This window comes from Oncorhynchus nerka, linkage group LG19 (assembly GCF_034236695.1).
Source record: "Oncorhynchus nerka isolate Pitt River linkage group LG19, Oner_Uvic_2.0, whole genome shotgun sequence".
Taxonomy (NCBI): Eukaryota; Metazoa; Chordata; class Actinopteri; order Salmoniformes; family Salmonidae; genus Oncorhynchus; species Oncorhynchus nerka.
In genome coordinates, this window is record NC_088414.1 from 34918834 (window position 1) to 34941447 (window position 22614).

The 22614-nt window shown below is 45.0% G+C and overlaps 1 protein-coding gene across 1 annotated transcript; it reads left to right on the forward strand.

Moving 5' to 3' along the window:
* The first annotated feature begins 570 nt into the window (after positions 1 to 570).
* LOC115101464 (5-hydroxytryptamine receptor 2A-like) lies at positions 571 to 6144 on the forward strand. Its single transcript, XM_029620968.2, has 3 exons — positions 571 to 2561; positions 3227 to 3427; positions 4672 to 6144. Exons 1-3 carry the CDS (start codon positions 2273 to 2275, stop codon positions 5565 to 5567), a joined length of 1386 nt encoding a protein of 461 aa, XP_029476828.1. The 5' UTR covers positions 571 to 2272; the 3' UTR covers positions 5568 to 6144.
* Positions 6145 to 22614: the final 16470 nt, after the last annotated feature.

Consider the following 22614-nt stretch of genomic DNA (forward strand, 5'->3'; position numbering starts at 1 on the left):
CTGACAGTCTGACTGACAAATCTTGGTTTAGGGGATGCCTGGAAAACGCTACCTGCCCAACTCCATAGTGCCAACTGTAAAGTTTGGTGGAGAAGGAATAATGTTCTGGGGCTGTTTTTCATGGTTCGGGCTAGGCCCCTTAGTTCCAGTGAAGGGAAATCTTAATGCTACAGCATACAATGACATTCTAGAGAATTCTGTGCTTCCAACTTTGTGGCAACAGTTTGGGGAAGGCCATTTCCTGTTTCAGCATGACAATGCACAAAGTGAGGTCCATATAGAACTGGTTTGTCGAGATTGGTGTGGACGAACTTGACTGGCTTGCACAGAGCCCTGACCTCAACCCCCATCTAACACCTTTGGGATGAATTGGAACGCCGACTGCGAGCCAGGCCTAATCGCCCAACATCAGTGCCCGACCTTGTAGCTGAATGGAAGAAAGTTACAACATCTAGTGGAAAGCCTTCCGAGAAGAGTGGGGGCTGTTATAGCAGCAAAGGTGGGACCAACTCCATATTAATACCCATGATTTTAGAATGAGATGTTTAAGCTGGTGTCCACATACATTTGGTAATGTAGTGTATATTCCACTTTCTTGTTTTTTTCCTTCTTCTTCTGTTACGTTTGCAATTATCTCCAGTACTTCAATTCGACTGCTGTCATCACGAATCCCCATGGACCTGCTTCAACCTAACTAACCTGGTTCAGCTTATCAACCAGCTAATTATTAGAATCAGGTGTGCTACATTAGGGTTGGAGTGAAAACTACAGGAGGGTAGCTCTCAAGGAACAGGGTTGGAGTTAAAATCTACAGGACGGTAGCTCTCCAGGAACAGGGTTGGAGTTAAAACCTACAGGAGGGTAGCTCTCAAGGAACAGGGTTGGAGTTAAAACCTACAGGAGGGTAGCTCTCCAGGAACAGGGTTGGAGTGAAAACCTACAGGAGGGTAGCTCTCCAGGAACAGGGTTGGAGTTAAAACCTACAGGAGGGTAGCTCTCCAGGAACAGGGTTGGAGTTAAAAACCTACAGGAGGGTAGTTCTCCAGGAACAGGGTTGGAGTGAAAACCTACAGGAGGGTAGCTCTCAAGGAACAGGGTTGGAGTTAACCTACAGGAGGGTAGCTCTCCAGGAACAGGGTTGGAGTTAAAAACTACAGGAGGGTAGCTCTCCAGGAACAGAGTTGGAGTTAACCTACAGGAGGGTAGCTCTCCAGGAACAGGGTTGGAGTTAAAACCTACAGGAGGGTAGCTCTCCGGGAACAGGGTTGGAGTTAAAACCTACAGGATGGTAGCTTTCCAGGAACGGGGTTGGAGTTAAAACCTACAGGATGGTAGCTTTCCAGGAACAGGCAATGCCATCTGGGGTCTTCTTCAATAGCCAAGCGCTGTATCAAGTCTGTATAATTTCTTTGTTATTTTAATCAAATCAACTTGTTGTCACATGCGCCGAATACAAGTGTAGACTTTAGAGTGAAATGCTTACTTACAAGCCGTTAACCAACAGTGCAGTTCAAGACTTACAGTCTCTGCGGATCTTATTGATGCTGCATGCTTTCTGGCAGCGGTCCAGCTGTTCCTTGACTCCGTGGATCAGAACCGGATCCATGTCCCGTGATCACACACTGCACATCCTCTTTGGCACCAGCAGAGAGCCCAGAGCATCCAGACCATCTGGCAGGAATAGCGGACTTTAACCAGAGCAATTAGGGAATCACGCCTACTGCCATCTGCTCTAAATGATTACTCTGTATGATGTGCACATGCCAATATAATGTCAAGTCTAGTAGTATGTCATTTCAATAAATAAAATAGCCTAACTGTTTAGGGGGGAGAGTAAACAATGGAAAAATAACATTTGCACATACAGTACAAATATTTGTTATGCAAAGTCTCCTATGACAACTAAAACATATGCTGCTGAGAATCACAGACAGATGTTGCATACATTGAAGCAGAGGTTGATGTGGCTGTAATGTTCTGTTAATACACAAGCTAAGTTGTCTGTCTACAGTGGAAATGTGTTTACAGAAATGTGACTAACTCAGAACTGTTTCGATTTATTTTGCAGATAAAAAAAAAATATATCATCACAAATAACACCCGAGTGCACCACGGGTATGAAAATCTAAACCTTCTGTCTATCATTGGCATCGCAGGAAGTCCAATGTTTGTTGAGCACCATAGTGCTGCTTTGGAGCACAGGTGATGGGTGGCTGAGCACAGCAGCAGCCCTGCTTGGAGGGTCTAGCCTATAGCCTCTCTCAGTGACAGGATGACTATGACAGAGAGCACTACAGTTTTCTTTAATCTGAGCTTCCATGTGGAGTGGAATCAGTCTGACTCCAGACCGGAGACACCTGACAAGGAGAAGAACTGGCCTGCTCTGCTCATCTTAATGGTCATCTTCTTCACTGTGGTGGGCAACATCCTGCTCATCCTAGCTGTGTCTCTGGAGAGGAAGCTGCAGAATGCCACCAGCTTCTTCCTGCGCTCCCTTGCTGTGGCAGACATGCTTGTGGGTTTTCTCGTCATGCCGGTCTCACTGATCAACATTCTCTATGGTAGGTAGGTAGGTAGGTGGTAGGTTGAGCTCTTTTAGCAAAGCAGTGCTTGTTTCCCCTCTGAATAATGATCTATTGAAAGCAGCTAGGGATACGAGGCTTTACTGTGAGGTGATTTTCGAGTGGATGAGGAAGACGGTGAGGAAAAAGATCCTGGTTAACATGTTATGGCATGTCTATCGGAGCAAACAAATCAGCCTTTTATGTCTGTTAATTGGTACAATTGGTCAAGACCCTTAGACGAGGATAAAGGAACAGTTCATGTTTACCACGACTAAATGAAGATCATCTGAGTAGACAGAAACACATTCTAATGTGAGATTACCCCGTCCCCACACAATACCCTTATCTCAGTAAGCCCCATTACTTTGAGTGGCATTGAAGAGTTTGTTTATTTTAGATCAAATGGGTTTGTGTGCAAATGTGCAACGGCCAGATAAACTCTTTCCTCATAAACGTTCATTATTTTCATGTCATTAAGGATTAAATGCTTTGATCGGTTACATCATTACATGATTTTTCTAGTTACATCATAGCAGTCTATTTGATGATATATGAGACTGAAAAATGACCTTGGATTTGTTTGTATGGTCACAAAGCAGGTGTAAAGATTTGATAATGAAATATCAGTAATTGTTAGTGAACTGTGTCTGTCCATCCCTCAGACTACGTGTGGCCCTTCCCCAGACCCCTCTGTCCCGTCTGGATCTACCTAGACGTGCTGTTCTCCACAGCATCCATCATGCACCTGTGCGCCATCTCACTGGACCGCTATGTGGGCATCTGTAACCCCATCCAACATAGCCGCTCCAACACCCTTTCCAAGGCCAAGGCTAAGATCGCCCTCGTCTGGACCATCTCCATAGGTGAGTTCATGCTGACGTAGTTGTTGTAAATCAGGAGGGGAGAAAACGATTGAACAAGAGATCTAGCTAAATCATTTCCTCCTATTGTGTTGTCTGTGTGCCTGGAGAGATAGTGAGTTACTATGTGTGCCTGGAGAGATAGTGAGTTACTATGTGTGTCTGGAGAGATAGTGAGTTACTATGTGTGTCTGGAGAGATAGTGAGTTACTATGTGTGTCTGGAGAGATAGTGAGTTACTATGTGTGTCTGGAGAGATAGTGAGTTACTATGTGTGTCTGGAGAGATAGTGAGGTACTATGTGTGTCTGGAGAGATAGTGAGTTACTATGTGTGTCTGGAGAGATAGTGAGTTACTATGTGTGTCTGGAGAGATAGTGAGTTACTATGTGTGTCTGGAGAGATAGTGAGTTACTATGTGTGTCTGGAGAGATAGTGAGTTACTATGTGTGTCTGGAGAGATAGTGAGTTACTATGTGTGTCTGGAGAGATAGTGAGTTACTATGTGTGTTTGGAGAGATAGTGAGTGTCTCTGTGTGTCTGGAGAGATAGTGAGTTACTATGTGTGTCTGGAGAGATAGTGAGTTACTGTGTGTGTCTGGAGAGATAGTGAGTTACTATGTGTGTCTGGAGAGATAGTGAGTGTCTCTGTGTGTTTGGAGAGATAGTGAGTGTCTCTGTGTGTCTGGAGAGATAGTGAGTTACTATGTGTGTCTGGAGAGATAGTGAGTTACTGTGTGTGTGTCTGGAGAGATAGTGAGTTACTATGTGTGTCTGGAGAGATAGTGAGTTAATATGTGACATTCTTTCTGTTTTGCCTTTTTGAAGAAAAAAACATCAGTGTTTTTTTTCTACAGTCTGTCAGAAAGCCAAACGGACCCTTTTTCTCTGACCTCTCCTGGGGCTCTCTGACATCTTCATGCTGAGAGATGCTCTAAACAGGGATGACAGGACCATCCATTATGGTCTCATGGCTCAAGGCTTTTTTGGTTTCACAGAAATCGGACAGCCAGTCAACCTGTTAGCTTGTTGACTTCATCTAAAAACCTCAATCCACTTTCTCTGCCCTCATGTGCTTCCTTGAATCAACCTGCTGGTTGTTTAATCATTATGATTCCCTCTTCTAATCTAATAATATAATGTTTTTGAGATAGATGTAGCCATGTTTGTGCATTGGTTTAAATATGACAATAATAAGTGATATTAATTGTCCTGTGATCTCCATGTCCATCTCTTTCTCTTTGACAGTGATCTCCACACCCATCCCTGTGATTGGCCTGTATGACGAGGGGAAGGTGTTTGTCAACGGGACCTGTGTACTGAACGAGCACAGCTTCGTCCTGATTGGCTCCTTCGTAGCCTTCTTTGTCCCTCTGGTCATCATGGTGGTCAGCTACTGTTTGACTGTGCGTGTTCTGCAGCACCAAGCTTCTGACTTCCTGCATGGAGGCCAGGCTTCAATCAACCAGCCGGCCCTACTCAGGATCACCCCAAGGTCCCCTGCAGGGGACAGTCTCCGTCTCCTCAAACAGGACCCTGTCCCTGAGGCCTTGCCAGCTGTTGGTTCCTCCGACGTTTCCGTCTCTCAAGCCTCCCTTCAACCCATCTCTCCAACAGGGAGACAGGAGCCAGGGGGAGCTGGCATGGCTCAATCAATCAAAAATGAGAGGAGAGCCTCCATGGTCCTGGGTGTGGTGTTTTTCCTCTTCCTGATTATGTGGTGTCCATTCTTCATCACCAATGTGCTGAGCGTGTTGTGTGAGGACTCGATAATAAGCCTGTGCAATAAGCCCGTGTTGGCAGTGCTCCTAAAGGTCTTTGTTTGGGTGGGATATGTCTCCTCTGGTGTCAACCCACTGGTCTACACTCTATTCAACAGGACCTACAGACAGGCCTTCCACCGCTACCTACAGTGTATCTACCACAGCCCGCCAGCCAAGAGCACCAAGAATATTTCTGTTAATACCGTCACGCCTATTCTATGCAGTAAAGATGCCAACGACTGTAGCTGTAACAGCCACAATGGGTATAAAGGGGAAATGAAAGGAAGAATGGGGTTGGATAGAGAGGGTACAGGGTCTGGGATGCTTGAGAAGTTGGCCAGTGTCTGTCCCCCCACGGCTGAGGAAGTCAGCTGTGTCTGAACTGGCTGGCTGGCCTACTGTCTTTCCCCTCCAGGCTTTCTACATACAAACCATTGTTGTGACACAGCTGTTGCTTCATGTCACTGCCTGGATTCTCCAGCTCCACTTCCTGTTCAAACACAGGAGATGTACTGGATTCTCAATCTCCACTTCCTGTTCAAACACAGGAGATGTACTGGATTCTCAATCTCCACTTCCTGTTCAAACACAGGAGATGTACTGGATTCTCCAACTCCACTTCCTGTACAAACACAGGAGATGTACTCAATGTCTCCCTGTTGCTGGACCTGTAAACATGACTCAATGAGATATGAAATAGTGTTAAGTTTGCACAATTGATACTGTATGTGTCAGACATTAATTACAGCTAGTGAGTAATATGTGTGTAGTCAGTGTGGTTATTGTAAAGAAATGTCCATTAACTGCACTACTAGTAAATCAAAAGGTGTTTGCATCTCTCACAACAGGGCTTTGAGGGTCATTTACAGGAAAACCACTTGCTGTATCTCTCTGTAATCCTGGAGCCACAGTGCCACCTAATGGAAATATACTGTACAATAAATACAAATTAAATTTCTTACTAGAAGTTTTTTTCTGTCTGTATGATAGTCAAAGATAATAGTCAATAGTCAAGTCAAAGATAATAGTATTGCACTTGAATGGGAAACAGATGTCTTCATGGACAAGGAGATGTTTCACTCCCCATTTACCTCAAGACTGGTTCATATTTCTGACAGAGTGAGGCCAGGAACCACACCCTATGAGTATTTTTTCCTTCTTAAATCATATATCACAGTCAACTTTTACTAGTTTATTTTTTATATATTTTTCCCCCTCTGAAATATTGTATTCAAATATACAAATGAGGTAATATCTCATTAAATATGCACATATTTGCCTAGTATGCAAAGTGAGTTGGGAAACCCTAGTCTAAGGATAACCACTGAACATTTAGTGAATGCAGATGCTTCTGAGGCTGAGAACAATTTGTTGGTGTGTGGATAGAGTCTGACTTTCGGGAAATGGCAGTTAAAGACAAACCCTATGAATTTAGTCAACCCAACGTCATACACCCATTTAGACCCAATCATCATATCTTCAAGGTAAGTTACTACATATAGGCCAGTTTGTAACATTGAAATGGGCTTTTAAATTATGTGTGATTCAATGTAGTGAGTTTTGAAATTATGGATGTAAGTCCATTTAAGGGGTTACTAATTCATTTAATTTTGATGATGGTAGTAGTATGATAAACTCACAAAAGTAATACATATGCATTTTCATCTAATTCTTTTACTTTTTAATTTATTTGACCAAAATACCAAAAAATCTCTAAATTGCTAAGTAAATGCAAAATGTAATTTTGACCTGTGGTGCTTAATATGATATGATCTGTGTTTTTTCTTCTTCAGTTCTAACGTATGGGGGTTCTATTTTCGGCTGGCGATAAAGGCGGCGCTAGTGTCAAACGCATGTAGTTTGCAATTTCGCCATGTGAAAACTTGTGCACTGGCATTTTCCAGCCCTAACGCCAGGTTTGGCAATTTACCTGTCTAACATAATCATATTTGAGCCGTGTCCTTAAAAACATGATCTTTAAGTGCTAATTTCCGATAGCGCTGGTAGGGATATTTAAGACCAACCAAAAGCTGATTTTAGCAGTAAAACAGTTGGTTATGGCATGAATTTTGACAGCGGAAACGCAAGCCTTTCCAGCCGTGACGCACCCTGCCACTTATGTGCATTGAACAAGGTGTGAGTTGGTGCCTATATACTTTCTATTTAGAAACATAAAACAATAATGTTTTTTCCCCATTTCGTTTTATTTGATTGAAAACCAAGCATAGCCTCCCCTCCTCTCAATGTCTGTTTTATAATTGTCCTGCCCAATGTAATCAAGGGGACCAGTCAAGACCGTTGATAATGTGTTTGGCTCGTGAGACTGTTTGGAAATAAATCTTAATCACCAAAGCTTTATTAAAATATCAAGTCTGAGAGGAGTAAAACAGTGAGCTGACATTCCCTTTTTTACCTACAGTGCATTCGGAAACTAATTACCCCCCCCCAATCAATCTACACACAATAACTCATAATGACAAAGCAAAAACTGTTTTTTTGTTGACATTTTTGCAACAAAAAAACCTACTTAAATATCACATTTACATAAGTATTCAGACCCTTTACTCTGTACTTTTTTGTAGCACCTTTGGCAGAGATTACAGCATCGAGTCTCCCCCCACACCCCTTCTGCCCAGAACAACCTCAATTCGTCTCGGGGCATGGATTCTACAAGGTGTCGAAAGCGTTCCACAGGGATGCTGGCCCATGTTGACTCCAATGCCTCCCACAGTTGTGTCGAGTTGGCTGGATGTCCTTTGGGTGTTGGACCATTCTTGATACACACAGGAAACTGTTTATCGTGAAAAACTCAGCCGTGTTGTAGTTCTTGACACAAACCGGTGTGCCTGGCACTTACTACCACCTACTACCATACCCTGTTCAAACGCACTTAAATCTTTTGTCTTGCCCATTCACCCTTTGAATGGCACATATACACAATCCATTGTCTCAAGGCTTAAACATCTTTCTTTAACCTCTCCTCCCCTTCATCTACACTGATTTAAGTGGATTTAACAAGTGACATCAATAAGGGATCATAGCCGTCACCTGGTCGGTCTAGGTCATGGAAAGAACAGGTGTTCTGAATGTTTTGTACACCCAGTGTATATTTGTACTAAACTCAGTGTATATTTGTACTAAACTCAGTGTATATTTGTACTAAACTAAAGACCCTGTCTTTCAAAGATAATTCGTAAAAATCCAAATAACTTCACAGATCTTCATTGTAAAGGTTTTAAACAACGTTTCCCATGCTTGTTCAATGAACCAAACAATTAATGAACATGCACCTGTGGAACGGTCATTAAGACACTAACAGTGTAAGCTGTAGGCAATTAAGGTCACAGTTATGAAAACTTTGGACACTAAAGAGGCCTTTCTACTGACTCTGAAAAACACCAAAAGAAAGATGCCCAGGGTCCCTGTTTATCTGTGTGTACGTGCCTTAGGCATGCTGCAAGGAGGCATGAGGACTGCAGATGTGGCCAGGGCAATAAATTGCAATGTCCGTACTGTGAGACGCCTAAGACCGCGCTACAAGGAGACAGGACGGACAGCTGAATGTCCTCGCAGTGGCAGACCACGTGTAACAACACCTGCACAGGATCGGTACATCCGAACATCACACCTGCAGGACAGGTACAGGATGGCAACAACAACTTCTCGAGTTACACCAGGAACGCACAATCCCTCCATCAGTGCTCAGACTGTCCGCAATAGGCTGAGAGAGGCTGGACTGAGGGCTTGTAGGCCTGTTGTAAGGCAGGTCCTCACCAGACATCACCAGCAACAATGTCACCTATGGGCACAAACCCACCGTTGCTGGACCAGACAGGACTGGCAAAGTGCTCTTCACTGACTAGTTGCGGTTTTGTCTCACCAGGAGTGATGGTTGGATTTGCGTTTATCGTCAAAGGAATGAGTGTTACACCGAGTCCTGTACTCTGCGGGATCGATTTGGAGGTGGAGGGTCCATTATGGTTTGGGGCAGTGTCACAGCATCATCGGACTGAGCTTGTTGTCATTGCAGGCAATCTCAACGCTGTGCGTTACAGGGAAGACATCCTCCTCCCTCATGTGGTACCCTTCCTGCAGGCTCATCCTGACATGACCATCCAGCATGACAATGCCACCAGCCATACTGCTTGTTCTGTGCGTGATTTACTGCAAGACAAGAATATCAGTGTTCTGCCATGGAAGAAGAGCCCGGATCTCAATCCCATTGAGCACGTCTGGGACCTGTTGGATCGGAGGGTGAGGGCTAGGGCCATTCCCCCCAGAAATGTCCAGGAACTTGCAGGTGCCTTGGTGGAAGAGTGGGGTAACATCTCACAGCAAGAACTGGCACATCTGGTGCAGTCCATGAGGAGGAGATGCACTGCAGTACTTAATGCAGTTGGTGGCCACACCAGATACTGACTGTAACTTTTAATTTTGACCCCCGCTTTGTTCAGGGACACATTATTCCATTTCTGTTTGTCACATGTCCGTGGAACTTGTTCAGTTTGTCTCAGTTGTTGAATCTTGTTATGTTCATACAAATATTTACACATGTTAAGTTTGCTGAAAATAAACGCAGTTGACAGTGAGAGGACATTTCTTTTTTTGCTGAGTTTATTTGTGACTGTTCACCCTTTGAATTGTCATTAGTGTATGAGATGTAGAGTGTATGAGATGGAGAGTGTATGAGATGGAGAGTGAGTGCTAGAGAAATACTCTGGATGTGCATCCAAGCTTCTAGATCACTCTGCACCAAGCTAGGAATGGGGAGACTTCTTTCCACTTTAAAAGGCTTGAATCGTGTGCCTCCTACACACACGCGCTCGCACCCCCAACAATGAGAGCCCCTTGTAATTCCGTTCCCCTTTCCCACAGATTCCACAGCATAGCACTCCATGCACAGTACTGCCCGTCACCCTGATGCATGGAAACATGCGATTATCACATAGACTGGTCTATGCATATTGTATAAAGCCACATTGTCACAGCTAGGTCATTCTATTCATGCTTCTATTTTTTGGTGATGTAATTTTTGTGTCCTAAATTGTTAGTTTTTATGTTCTGGGCATCTTTGAAACACTGGGTGGTGGTCCGTGTTAGCCCATACACGCATGCGCAGTGGTTTCGTTGCCGCAGAGTGTTTTGTCGAGGAAAGCCGACGCTGCCAATGAAACACACATGCAGGCATAGGGAATCCAGATTTCAGCATCGTTCTCCATTCCCTTGACGTCGAAAATGCATCGATAATGATGGTAGCGCAGCAATGCCTTCGATCTATTCCATACGTGATGTCTTAATAGCTGCCAAATAATACAGCCAAAGTGTGGAGGTAAAACAAGGTTAAGAAAAACAACCAGTGGTAAGTAGATTTATGTACCATTTTACAATTTTTTGATCACTAGAATAGACTACATTATTATATATTGCACAATAAGTATTTCAAATTCTATTTAAAAAAAAAATGTGTGGAAAAATACTAATCCAGAATAGAGGGGGTGGGGGTGACTGCGGTTCTATTTATTATCATGTTACAATAGAAGACATATCATGGGGAACATAAAACATATTTTCGTGTGACATATATGGTGCCTCCGTAGTGTCATAGGTTGACGCTCTCATCACTCCAAATGCAATCAATCAACCCACCCTATCCTATTCATCCTGGTCAATTCTAACCAATCAATATATTGCTTTTCCTCTTCACGTTCACGTTTATTAGATTTCCAGCTGTACTTGAACACTGACTGGTTATCTGCTGCTGTAGCCCAATGGTTGTAGTGGCGAGCACCTGTTCCCCTTTCTTTACAAATCACATGCACGTGCAGAAGCAGCAACGGTCGGAGGTATGATGACGTAATCATCAGTACAACTGAATGAAATCACTAATGTCATTGTTTTTCTTCTAATCAGTCATGTCCAATCAAAGATGACTACTAATTCAGCCATGGATATTTTTGGAAAAGCAATCTGTGCCTGCATGATGCAGCAGATTTAGATCCACATGCGCATCGATCTATTACTAAGCAGTTACGAATAAATTAGGCCTACTAAACTAGGCTGTTGTGTAACATTTCAATACTACAGTAATTACAGTGCTATTACACAGATATTAACTAAGTGTTACCCAATGCACATGTTTGTAAAGCATACCATATATCCCAGGAGATGAGACCTCCAGGTGCATGCTCGCCTTTTACCAAGACAACAGCATTAACAGCAGTATCACTAGTCTTCAAATCAAATCAAACTTTGTTTGTCACATGCACAGAATACAACAGACCTCTGAGATGCTTACTTACAAGCCCTTAACCAACAATACAAATCAAGAAAGATGTAAGAAAATATTTACCAAATAAACTAAAGTAAAAAATATTGAAAAGTAACAATAAAATAGCGAGGCTATATACAGGGGGTACCGGTACCGAGTGAATGGGCAGGGGTACATGTAGGTAGGGGTAAAGTGACGATGCATAGATAAACAGTGAGTAGCAGTAGTGTAAAAATAAAATGGGGGGGGGGGGGGGGGCAATGTAAATATCCGGGTGGCTATTTGTTTAATTGTTTTGCAGTCTTGAATGTCACCCTGATATTTATGCATATTTCACAATTTCTTAAAAGAGGCACCTTTCTGCCGGAACAGCTTGTAGGAAAGAAATAGGAGTCGGTCATCTGAGCTGATATGGAACACAATTAGGTTAGCCTTGGTGGAGTATGACTTGGCATGGTCAGCCGAATGGTACCTTGACAATCTTGATTGATTTAGGGGTTACATTTACATTACATTTAAGTCATTTAGCAGACGCTCTTATCCAGAGCGACTTACAAATTGGTGCGTTCACCTTAAGACATCCAGTGGAACAGCCACTTTACAATAGTGCATCTAAATCTAGTAAGGGGGGGGGGGTGAGAAGGATTACTTTATCCTATCCTAGGTATTCCTGAAAGAGGTGGGGTTTCAGGTGTCTCTCCGGAAGGTGGTGATTGACTCCGATGTCCTGGCGTCGTGAGGGAGTTTGTTCCACCATTGGGGGGCCAGAGCAGCGAACAGTTTTGACTGGGCTGCGCGGGAACTGTACTTCCTCAGTGGTAGGGAGGCGAGCAGGCCAGAGGTGGAAGAACGCAGTGCCCTTGTTTGGGTGTAGGGCCTGATCAGAGCCTGGAGGTACTGAGGTGCCGTTCCCCTCACAGCCCCGTAGGCAAGCACCATGGTCTTGTAGCGGATGCGAGCTTCAACTGGAAGCCAGTGGAGAGAGCGGAGGAGCGGGGTGACGTGAGAGAACTTGGGAAGGTTGAACACCAGACGGGCTGCGGCGTTCTGGATGAGTTGTAGAGGTTTAATGGCACAGGCAGGGAGCCCAGCCAACAGCGAGTTGCAGTAATCCAGACGGGAGATGACAAGTGCCTGGATTAGGACCTGCGCCGCTTCCTGTGTGAGGCAGGGTCGTACTCTGCGGATGTTGTAGAGCATGAACCTACAGGAACGGGCCACCGCCTTGATGTTAGTTGAGAACGACAGGGTGTTGTCCAGGATCACGCCAAGGTTCTTAGCGCTCTGGGAGGAGGACACAATGGAGTTGTCAACCGTGATGGCGAGATCATGGAACGGGCAGTCCTTTCCCGGGAGGAAGAGCAGCTCCGTCTTGCCGAGGTTCAGCTTGAGGTGGTGATCCGTCATCCACACTGATATGTCTGTCAGACATGCAGAGATGCGATTCGCCACCTGGTCATCAGAAGGGGGAAAGGAGAAGATTAATTGTGTGTCGTCTGCATAGCAATGATAGGAGAGACCATGTGAGGTTATGACAGAGCCAAGTGACTTGGTGTATAGCGAGAATAGGAGAGGACCTAGAACAGAGCCCTGGGGGACGCCAGTGGTGAGAGCGCGTGGTGAGGAGACGGATTCTCGCCACGCCACCTGGTAGGAGCGACCTGTCAGGTAGGACGCAATCCAAGCGTGGGCCGCGCCGGAGATGCCCAACTCGGAGAGGGTGGAGAGGAGGATCTGATGGTTCACAGTATCGAAGGCAGCCGATAGGTCTAGAAGGATGAGAGCAGAGGAGAGAGAGTTAGCTTTAGCAGTGCGGAGCGCCTCCGTGATACAGAGAAGAGCAGTCTCAGTTGAATGACTAGTCTTGAAACCTGACTGATTTGGATCAAGAAGGTCATTCTGAGAGAGATAGCGGGAGAGCTGGCCAAGGACGGCACGTTCAAGAGTTTGAGAGAAAAGAAAGAATGGATACTGGTCTGTAGTTGTTGACATTGGAGGGATCGAGTGTAGGTTTTTTCAGAAGGGGTGCAACTCTCGCTCTCTTGAAGACGGAAGGGACGTAGCCAGCGGTCAGGGATGAGTTGATGAGCGAGGTGAGGTAAGGGAGAAGGTCTCCGGAAATGGTCTGGAGAAGAGAGGGATAGGGTCAAGCGGGCAGGTTGTTGGGCGGCCGGCCGTCACAAGACGCGAGATTTCATCTGGAGAGAGGGAGAAAGAGGTCAGAGCACAGGGTAGGGCAGTGTGAGCAGAACCAGCGGTGTCGTTTGACTTAGCAAACGAGGATCGGATGTCGTCGACCTTCTTTTCAAAATGGTTGACGAAGTCATCTGCAGAGGGGGGGGGGAGGATTCAGGAGGGAGGAGAAGGTGGCAAAGAGCTTCCTAGGGTTAGAGGCAGATGCTTGGAATTTAGAGTGGTAGAAAGTGGCTTTAGCAGCAGACAGAAGAGGAAAATGTAGAGAGGAGGGAGTGAAAGGATGCCAGGTCCGCAGGGAGGCGAGTTTTCCTCCATTTCCGCTCGGCTGCCCGGAGCCCTGTTCTGTGAGCTCGCAATGAGTCGTCGAGCCACGGAGCGGGAGGGGAGGACCGAGCCGGCCTGGAGGATAGGGGACATAGAGAGTCAAAGGATGCAGAAAGGGAGGAGAGGAGGGTTGAGGAGGCAGAATCAGGAGATAGGTTGGAGAAGGTTTGAGCAGAGGGAAGAGATGATAGGATGGAAGAGGAGAGAGTAGCGGGGGAGAGAGAGCGAAGGTTGGGACGGCGCGATACCATCCGAGTAGGGGCAGTGTGGGAAGTGTTGGATGAGAGCGAGAGGGAAAAGGATACAAGGTAGTGGTCGGAGACTTGGAGGGGAGTTGCAGTGAGGTTAGTGGAAGAACAGCATCTAGTAAAGATGAGGTTGAGCGTATTGCCTGCCTTGTGAGTAGGGGGGGAAGGTGAGAGGGTGAGGTCAAAAGAGGAGAGGAGTGGAAAGAAGGAGGCAGAGAGGAATGAGTCAAAGGTAGATGTGGGGAGGTTAAAGTCGCCCAGAACTGTGAGAGGTGAGCCGTCCTCAGGAAAGGAGCTTATCAAGGCATCAAGCTCATTGATGAACTCTCCGAGGGAACCTGGAGGGCGATAAATGATAAGGATGTTAAGCTTGAAAGGGCTGGTAACTGTGACAGCATGGAATTCAAAGGAGGCGATAGACAGATGGGTAAGGGGAGAAAGAGAGAATGACCACTTGGGAGAGATGAGGATCCCGGTGCCACCACCCCGCTGACCAGAAGCTCTCGGGGTGTGCAAGAACACGTGGGCAGACGAAGAGAGAGCAGTAGGAGTAGCAGTGTTGTCTGTGGTGATCCATGTTTCCGTCAGTGCCAAGAAGTCGAGGGACTGGAGGGAGGCATAGGCTGAGATGAACTCTGCCTTGTTGGCCGCAGATCGGCAGTTCCAGAGGCTACCGGAGACCTGGAACTCCACGTGGGTCGTGCGCGCTGGGACCACCAGATTAGGGTGGCCGCGGCCACGCGGTGTGGAGCGTTTGTATGGTCTGTGCAGAGAGGAGAGAACAGGGATAGACAGACACATAGTTGACAGGCTACAGAAGGGGCTACGCTAATGCAAAGGAGATTGAATGACAAGTGGACTACACGTCTCGAATGTTCAGAAAGTTAAGCTTACGTAGCAAGAATCTTATTGACTAAAATGATTAAAATGATACAGTACTGCTGAAGTAGGCTAGCTGGCAGTGGCTGCGTTGTTGACTTTGTAGGCTAGCTGGCAGTGGCTGCGTTGTTGGCACTACACTAATCAAGTCGTTCCGTTGAGTGTGATAGTTTCTACAGTGGTGCTATTCGGGGGCTAGCTGGCTAGCTAGCAGTGTTGATTACGTACGTTGCGTTAAAAGAACGACAATAGCTGGCTAGCTAACCTAGAAAATCGCTCTAGACTACACAATTATCTTTGATACAAAGACAGCTATGTAGCTAGCTATGTAGCTAGCTACGATCAAACAAATCAAACCGTTGTACTGTAATGAAATGAAAATGTGATACTACCTGTGGAGCGAATGCGACCGGGTTGTTGAGTGAGGAAGTTCTATTCGGTAGACGTTGGCTAGCTGTTGGCTAGCTAGCAGTGTCTCCTACGTTAAGGACGACAAATAGCTGGCTAGCTAACCTCGGTAAATTAAGATAATCACTCTAAGACTACACACTCTAAACTACACAATTATCTTGGATACGAAGACAGCAAAGACAACTATGTAGCTAGCTAACACTACACTAATCAAGTCGTTCAGTTGAGTGTAATAGTTTTTATATTTACGAAGGGTAGACCATAAAATGTAGTCTTAATTGCTAAGGAGAAAGTTTGCAAACTGTTACTTGTAAAGCAACAGAGGATATCACGTTTCAGGTAAGACCCAGATGCAGACAACGTCAAATTAACATTTGATTAATCCAACAGGGGCAGGCAAAAGACAGGTCAAGGCAGGCAGGGGTCAGTAATCCAGATAGGTGGGGCAAAGGTACAGGACGACAGGCAGGGTCAGGGCAGGCAGGGGACAGTAATCCAGAAAGGTGGGCCAATGGGGCAAGGGTGGAACAGGGCAGGCAGGGGTCAGTAATCCAGATAGGTGGGGCAAAGGTACAGGACGGCAGGCAGGGTCAGGGGCAGGCAGGGGTCAGTAATCCAGATAGGTGGGGCAAAGGTACAGGACGACAGGCAGGGTCAGGGCAGGCAGGGGACAGTAATCCAGAAAGGTGGGGCAATGGAACAGGACGACAGGCAGGGTCAGGGCAGGCAGGGTCAGGGCAGGCAGGGGTCAGTAATCCAGATAGGTGGGGCAAAGGTACAGGACGACAGGCAGGTTCAGGGTCAGGGCAGGCAGGGGTCAGTAATCCAGATAGCTGGGGCAATGGAACAGGACGACAGGCAGGTTCAGGGTCAGGGCAGGCAGGGGTCAGTAATCCAGATAGGTGGGGCAATGGAACAGGACGACAGGCAGGGTCAGGGGGGGGGGGGCAATGTAAATATCCGGGTGGCTATTTGTTTAATTGTTTTGCAGTCTTGAATGTCACCCTGATATTTATGCATATTTCACAATTTCTTAAAAGAGGCACCTTTCTGCCGGAACAGCTTGTAGGAAAGAAATAGGAGTCGGTCATCTGAGCTGATATGGAACACAATTAGGTTAGCCTTGGTGGAGTATGACTTGGCATGGTTGATTTGTCAGCCGAATGGTACCTTGACAATCTTGATTGATTTAGGAGTTACGAAGGGTAGACCATAAAATGTAGTCTTAATTGCTAAGGAGAAAGTTTGCAAACTGTTACTTGTAAAGCAACAGAGGATATCACGTTTCAGGTAAGACCCAGATGCAGACAACGTCGAATTAACATTTGATTAATCCAACAGGGGCAGGCAAAAGACAGGTCAAGGCAGGCAGGGGTCAGTAATCCAGATAGGTGGGGCAAAGGTACAGGACGACAGGCAGGGTCAGGGTCAGGGCAGGCAGGGGTCAGTAATCCAGATAGGTGGGGCAATGGAACAGGACGACAGGCAGGGTCAGGGCAGGCAGGGGTCAGGGCAGGCAGGGGTCAGTAATCCAGATAGGTGGGGCAATGGAACAGGACGACAGGCAGGGTCAGGGCAGGCAGGGGTCAGGGCAGGTAGGGGTCAGTAATCCAGATAGGTGGGGCAAAGGTACAGAACGGCAGGCAGGGGCAGGCAGGGTCAGGGCAGGCAGGGGTCAGTAATCCAGATAGGTGGGGCAAAGGTACAGGACGGCAGGCAGGGTCAGGGGCAGGCAGGGGTCAGTAATCCAGATAGGTGGGGCAATGGAACAGGACGACAGGCAGGTTCAGGGTCAGGGCAGGCAGGGGTCAGTAATCCAGATAGCTGGGGCAATAGAACAGGACGACAGGCAGGTTCAGGGCAGGCAGGGGTCAGTAATCCAGATAGGTGGGGCAATGGAACAGGACGACAGGCAGGTTCAGGGTCAGGGCAGGCAGAAAAGGTCCAAACCTGGGAAAACAGGTACAATCGAGAGACCGGAACAGAAGGAAAACTAGAAAAAACAATCGAGAGACCGGCAGAGAAGGAAAACTGCTGGTAGGCTTGACGAAACAAAATGAACTGACAACACAGGTATAAATACACAGTGGATAACGGGGGTGATGGGTGACACCTGGAGAGGGGTGGAGACAATCACAAAGACAGGTGAAACAGATCAGGGTGTGACAGTGGAAGGTTATGGAGGCATGACTTCAGCAGTCTTAATACAGTTTTTTCAGGTGTCCTTTTATAGGAGCAGGAGGAACCTTTAATGTGGGGTGCTGTCATTGTATAATTGACTCATAACTGTGCTGATCTTTGCATACTGCTCATTGCTCTTACCTTGTTTTAATATATTCACTCACTATATGGTGGCTCTGATTGAACTGCTAGGTCTGTGATGGGAGGAATGCAGTAGATCATTGATTTCTACTATCTTGTTCTGAACATACTGTAGATTATGTCAAAGGGAGCCTGGAGTCAGTGTCATGCTAACAGCACGGTGGAAGCGTTGCTATGGTTTCCACCCATTAATCAGTTATGTTCCCGTGATTGTTAAGTCCAGGCTGTGGAGGCATGCTATACACAGGCTCCAGTAGAGGAGATAAGAATTAGAGATGAGAGAGAAGTCACCCAACTTTTTAGAATCACTGGTAGCATTTAGCTAGATGCTAAGAACCTCTGTTAGTTTGAATAGCAAGAAACTCCAACAACAAAGAGACAGTGTAATCGATGGAGAGAATGGCAAAATATGTGGTAGAGACTGTAGTGGTTAGAAGATGCCAGCAACAGGAGCCAATAGATTCTCGAGAGGACGGCAGTGTTTGGGGTGAAAGTAATCATTCATGAAGAACTATCAAAGGAGAACAAAGTTTACTCATTCATATTTGAACAATAAGCTGTAGTGTGTCAGGACATAAATAAGCATAATATTTAAGAGGTGAGGTCTCAGTGATCTCAGCACTAGGAGTCATGTATAAGTGATTACCGGGATCGTTCACCAAGATAGTAAATGTATCTTTCTTCTCAAGGATACAGAACGATAACTATCGCTGCAGAGACTGTAAGCTTTGGATTTGTTAACTCAGCCACTTAGCATGCTCATTGTTGAGGTCAAAAAATTGTGAGTGGCAGGATTCCTGTTAGCTTGCTCTAAGTGGAAGGCCTGATTACAAAGTAGGCTTCAAATCAAGTTAATCCTCTCACAAGTTGCAGCTGTGAGTGTCTGATATTAGTTTTCTCCATAATAGTGAAGTATGAAATGTTTTTTGATCCCGTCTGAACCCTTCTGAGGCTGAAATCTTTCACCACTCAAGAATGCATTCTCAAAAATAAACTGCACTCGACTATTCAGCTGCTCATGGTTTTGAACTCAAGGTTCGCACAGTGTGGCATAGAGCAGAGAGGGGTTGCAACCTAGAAGATGCAGAGCAGACATTTTACAAGGCCAGCTCCCATCCTCCAGAGTATCATGGGCCTTCCTCAGTGTGAGGATGTACAGTCACGTGCACTGCCCCAGCTTCCCATCTAGAGGATGTACAGTCACGTGCACTGCCCCAGCTTCCCATCTAGAGGAGGTACAGTCACGTGCACTGCCCCAGCTTCCCATCTAGAGGATGTACAGTCACGTGCACTGCCCCAGCTTCCCATCTAGAGGATGTACAGTCACGTGCACTGCCCCAGCTTCCCATCTAGAGGATGTACAGTCACGTGCACTGCCCCAGCTTCCCATCTAGAGGAGGTACAGTCACGTGCACTGCCCCAGCTTCCCATCTAGAGGATGTACAGTCACGTGCACTGCCCCAGCTTCCCATCTAGAGGATGTACAGTCACGTGCACTGCCCCAGCTTCCCATCTAGAGGAGGTACAGTCACGTGCACTGCCCCAGCTTCCCATCTAGAGGATGTACAGTCACGTGCACTGCCCCAGCTTCCCATCTAGAGGAGGTACAGTCACGTGCACTGCCCCAGCTTCCCATCTAGAGGATGTACAGTCACGTGCACTGCCCCAGCTTCCCATCTAGAGGAGGTACAGTCACGTGCACTGCCCCAGCTTCCCATCTAGAGGATGTCCCAGTCACGTGCACTGCCCCAGCTTCCCATCTAGAGGATGTACAGTCACGTGCACCGCCCCAGCTTCCCATCTAGAGGAGGTACAGTCACGTGCACCGCCCCAGCTTCCCATCTAGAGGATAAACAGTCACGTGCACATACCCAGCTTCCCATCTAGAGGAGGTCAACAGTCACGTGCACTGCCCCAGCTTCCCATCTAGAGGATGTACAGTCACGTGCACCGCCCCAGCTTCCCATCTAGAGGATGTACAGTCACGTGCACTGCCCCAGCTTCCCATCTAGAGGATGTACAGTCACGTGCACTGCCCCAGCTTCCCATCTAGAGGAGGTACAGTCACGTGCACTGCCCCAGCTTCCCATCTAGAGGAGGTACAGTCACGTGCACCGCCCCAGCTTCCCATCTAGAGGAGGTACAGTCACGTGCACTGCCCCAGCTTCCCATCTAGAGGATGTACAGTCACGTGCACTGCCCCAGCTTCCCATCTAGAGGATGTACAGTCACGTGCACTGCCCCAGCTTCCCATCTAGAGGAGGTACAGTCACGTGCACTGCCCCAGCTTCCCATCTAGAGGAGGTACAGTCACGTGCACTGCCCCAGCTTCCCATCTAGAGGAGGTACAGTCACGTGCACTGCCCCAGCATCCAATCTAGAGGAGGTACAGTCACGTGCACTGCCCCAGCTTCCCATCTAGAGGAGGTACAGTCACGTGCACCGCCCCAGCTTCCCATCTAGAGGTTCCCCTTCAGGTTGTTTACACATGTCTAGGTATGTCGCTGTGCCAATTCATTGGAATTCTGACAGCTGCAAAAAGGACTCTGTACAATTGGAACATCTTGTCCCATTTCTTTTAAATAAGATACATTTACTTAAAACCTGACATTTATTTATTTATTACTTTTCTTTTATAAACAATACAAACATACACATACAAACGACAACATCCATACAAACATCAACAACATCACACCTGCCAAGACACACTTGCACACACCTCCATCTCCAGCTCCCTCATCACTCTCTGCCACATGGCCTGAAACGTCACCATTATGTTTCTCTCCGTAGCTCATGCAATTTCAATATTTCAATAATAAATCAATAGATTTTTCCATTGTGTTAATGATGAGGGATTAATTCATTTCCATGTTTTTAGTATACATGTTTTCAAGATGAGTGATGAGAAGAGAATCGTCCAGCCCCTTGGGTATCTCACCACACCCCCATATGACATGTCTTGAAATATGCAGACAGACGGATTAAATGTATGTTTACATTGTAATACTTCTGACAGACAACTTCCGAACTTTATAGCATTCCCAGAAAGCATGGATTATTGAGTCATTATGTATTTTACACATGACCGCTGTAGAATTTGAGAATGTTTTCTCTTGTATAATAAAGGCTATACATACGTTTATACTGGATTAAGAGTACATTTTCGTTAAATGTAATTTCGTTAGTTATGCTCCAACTTTCCCTCCATCTTGTGCCAACATCAGTTCTTTTTAAGTCATTATTCCAATAGTTAGTTTTTTTCTAAGAGATTGTCAGTTCGATAGGCTCTCAGCAAGGTTTTGTATATCTTCCCAGTCATAGGATCATCATCTTTTGACTCAAATAATATTCCCTGAAGGTTGCCAAAATTCCGTGATCTGTAACTTTTAAATTGCATGTATTTGAATTTATTTACATTGGTCAGTCCAAAATTACTTCTTAATTCTGTCATGGAAATATATTTATTTACAATGGTCAGTCCAAAACTACTTCTTAATTCTGTCATGGAAATATATTTATTTACAATGGTCAGTCCAAAACTACTTCTTAATTCTGTCATGGAAATACATTTATTTACATTGGTCAGTCCAAAATTACTTCTTAATTCTGTCATGGAAATACATTTATTTACAATGGTCAGTCCAAAATTACTTCTTAATTCTGTCATGGAAATACATTTATTTACATTGGTCAGTCCAAAATTACTTCTTAATTCTGTCATGGAAATACATTTATTTACAATGGTCAGTCCAAAATTACTTCTTAATTCTGTCATGGAAATACATTTATTTACAATGGTCAGTCCAAAATTACTTCTTAATTCTGTCATGGAAATATATTTATTTACAATGGTCAGTCCAAAATTACTTTTTAATTCTGTCATGGAAATACATTTATTTACAATGGTCAGTCCAAAATTACTTCTTAATTCTGTCATGGAAATACATTTATTTACAATGGTCAGTCCAAAATTACTTCTTAATTCTGTCATGGAAATACATTTATTTACAATGGTCAGTCCAAAATTACTTCTTAATTCTGTCATGGAAATACATTTATTTACAATGGTCAGTCCAAAATTACTTTTTAATTCTGTCATGGAAATACATTTATTTACAATGGTCAGTCCAAAATTACTTCTTAATTCTGTCATGGAAATACATTTATTTACAATGGTCAGTCCAAAATTACTTTTTAATTCTGTCATGGAAATATATTTATTTACAATGGTCAGTCCAAAATTACTTCTTAATTCTGTCATGGAAATACATTTATTTACAATGGTCAGTCCAAAATTACTTTTTAATTCTGTCATGGAAATACATTTATTTACAATGGTCAGTCCAAAATTACTTCTTAATTCTGTCATGGAAATACATTTATTTACAATGGTCAGTCCAAAATTACTTCTTAATTCTGTCATGGAAATACATTTATTTACAATGGTCAGTCCAAAATTACTTTTAATTCTGTCATGGAAATACATTTATTTACAATGGTCAGTCCAAAATTACTTTTTAATTCTGTCATGGAAATACATTTATTTACATTGGTCAGTCCAAAATTACTTCTTAATTCTGTCATGGAAATACATTTATTTACAATGGTCAGTCCAAAATTACTTCTTAATTCTGTCATGGAAATACATTTATTTACAATGGTCAGTCCAAAATTACTTTTTAATTCTGTCATGGAAATACATTTATTTACAATGGTCAGTCCAAAATTACTTTTTAATTCTGTCATGGAAATACATTTATTTACATTGGTCAGTCCA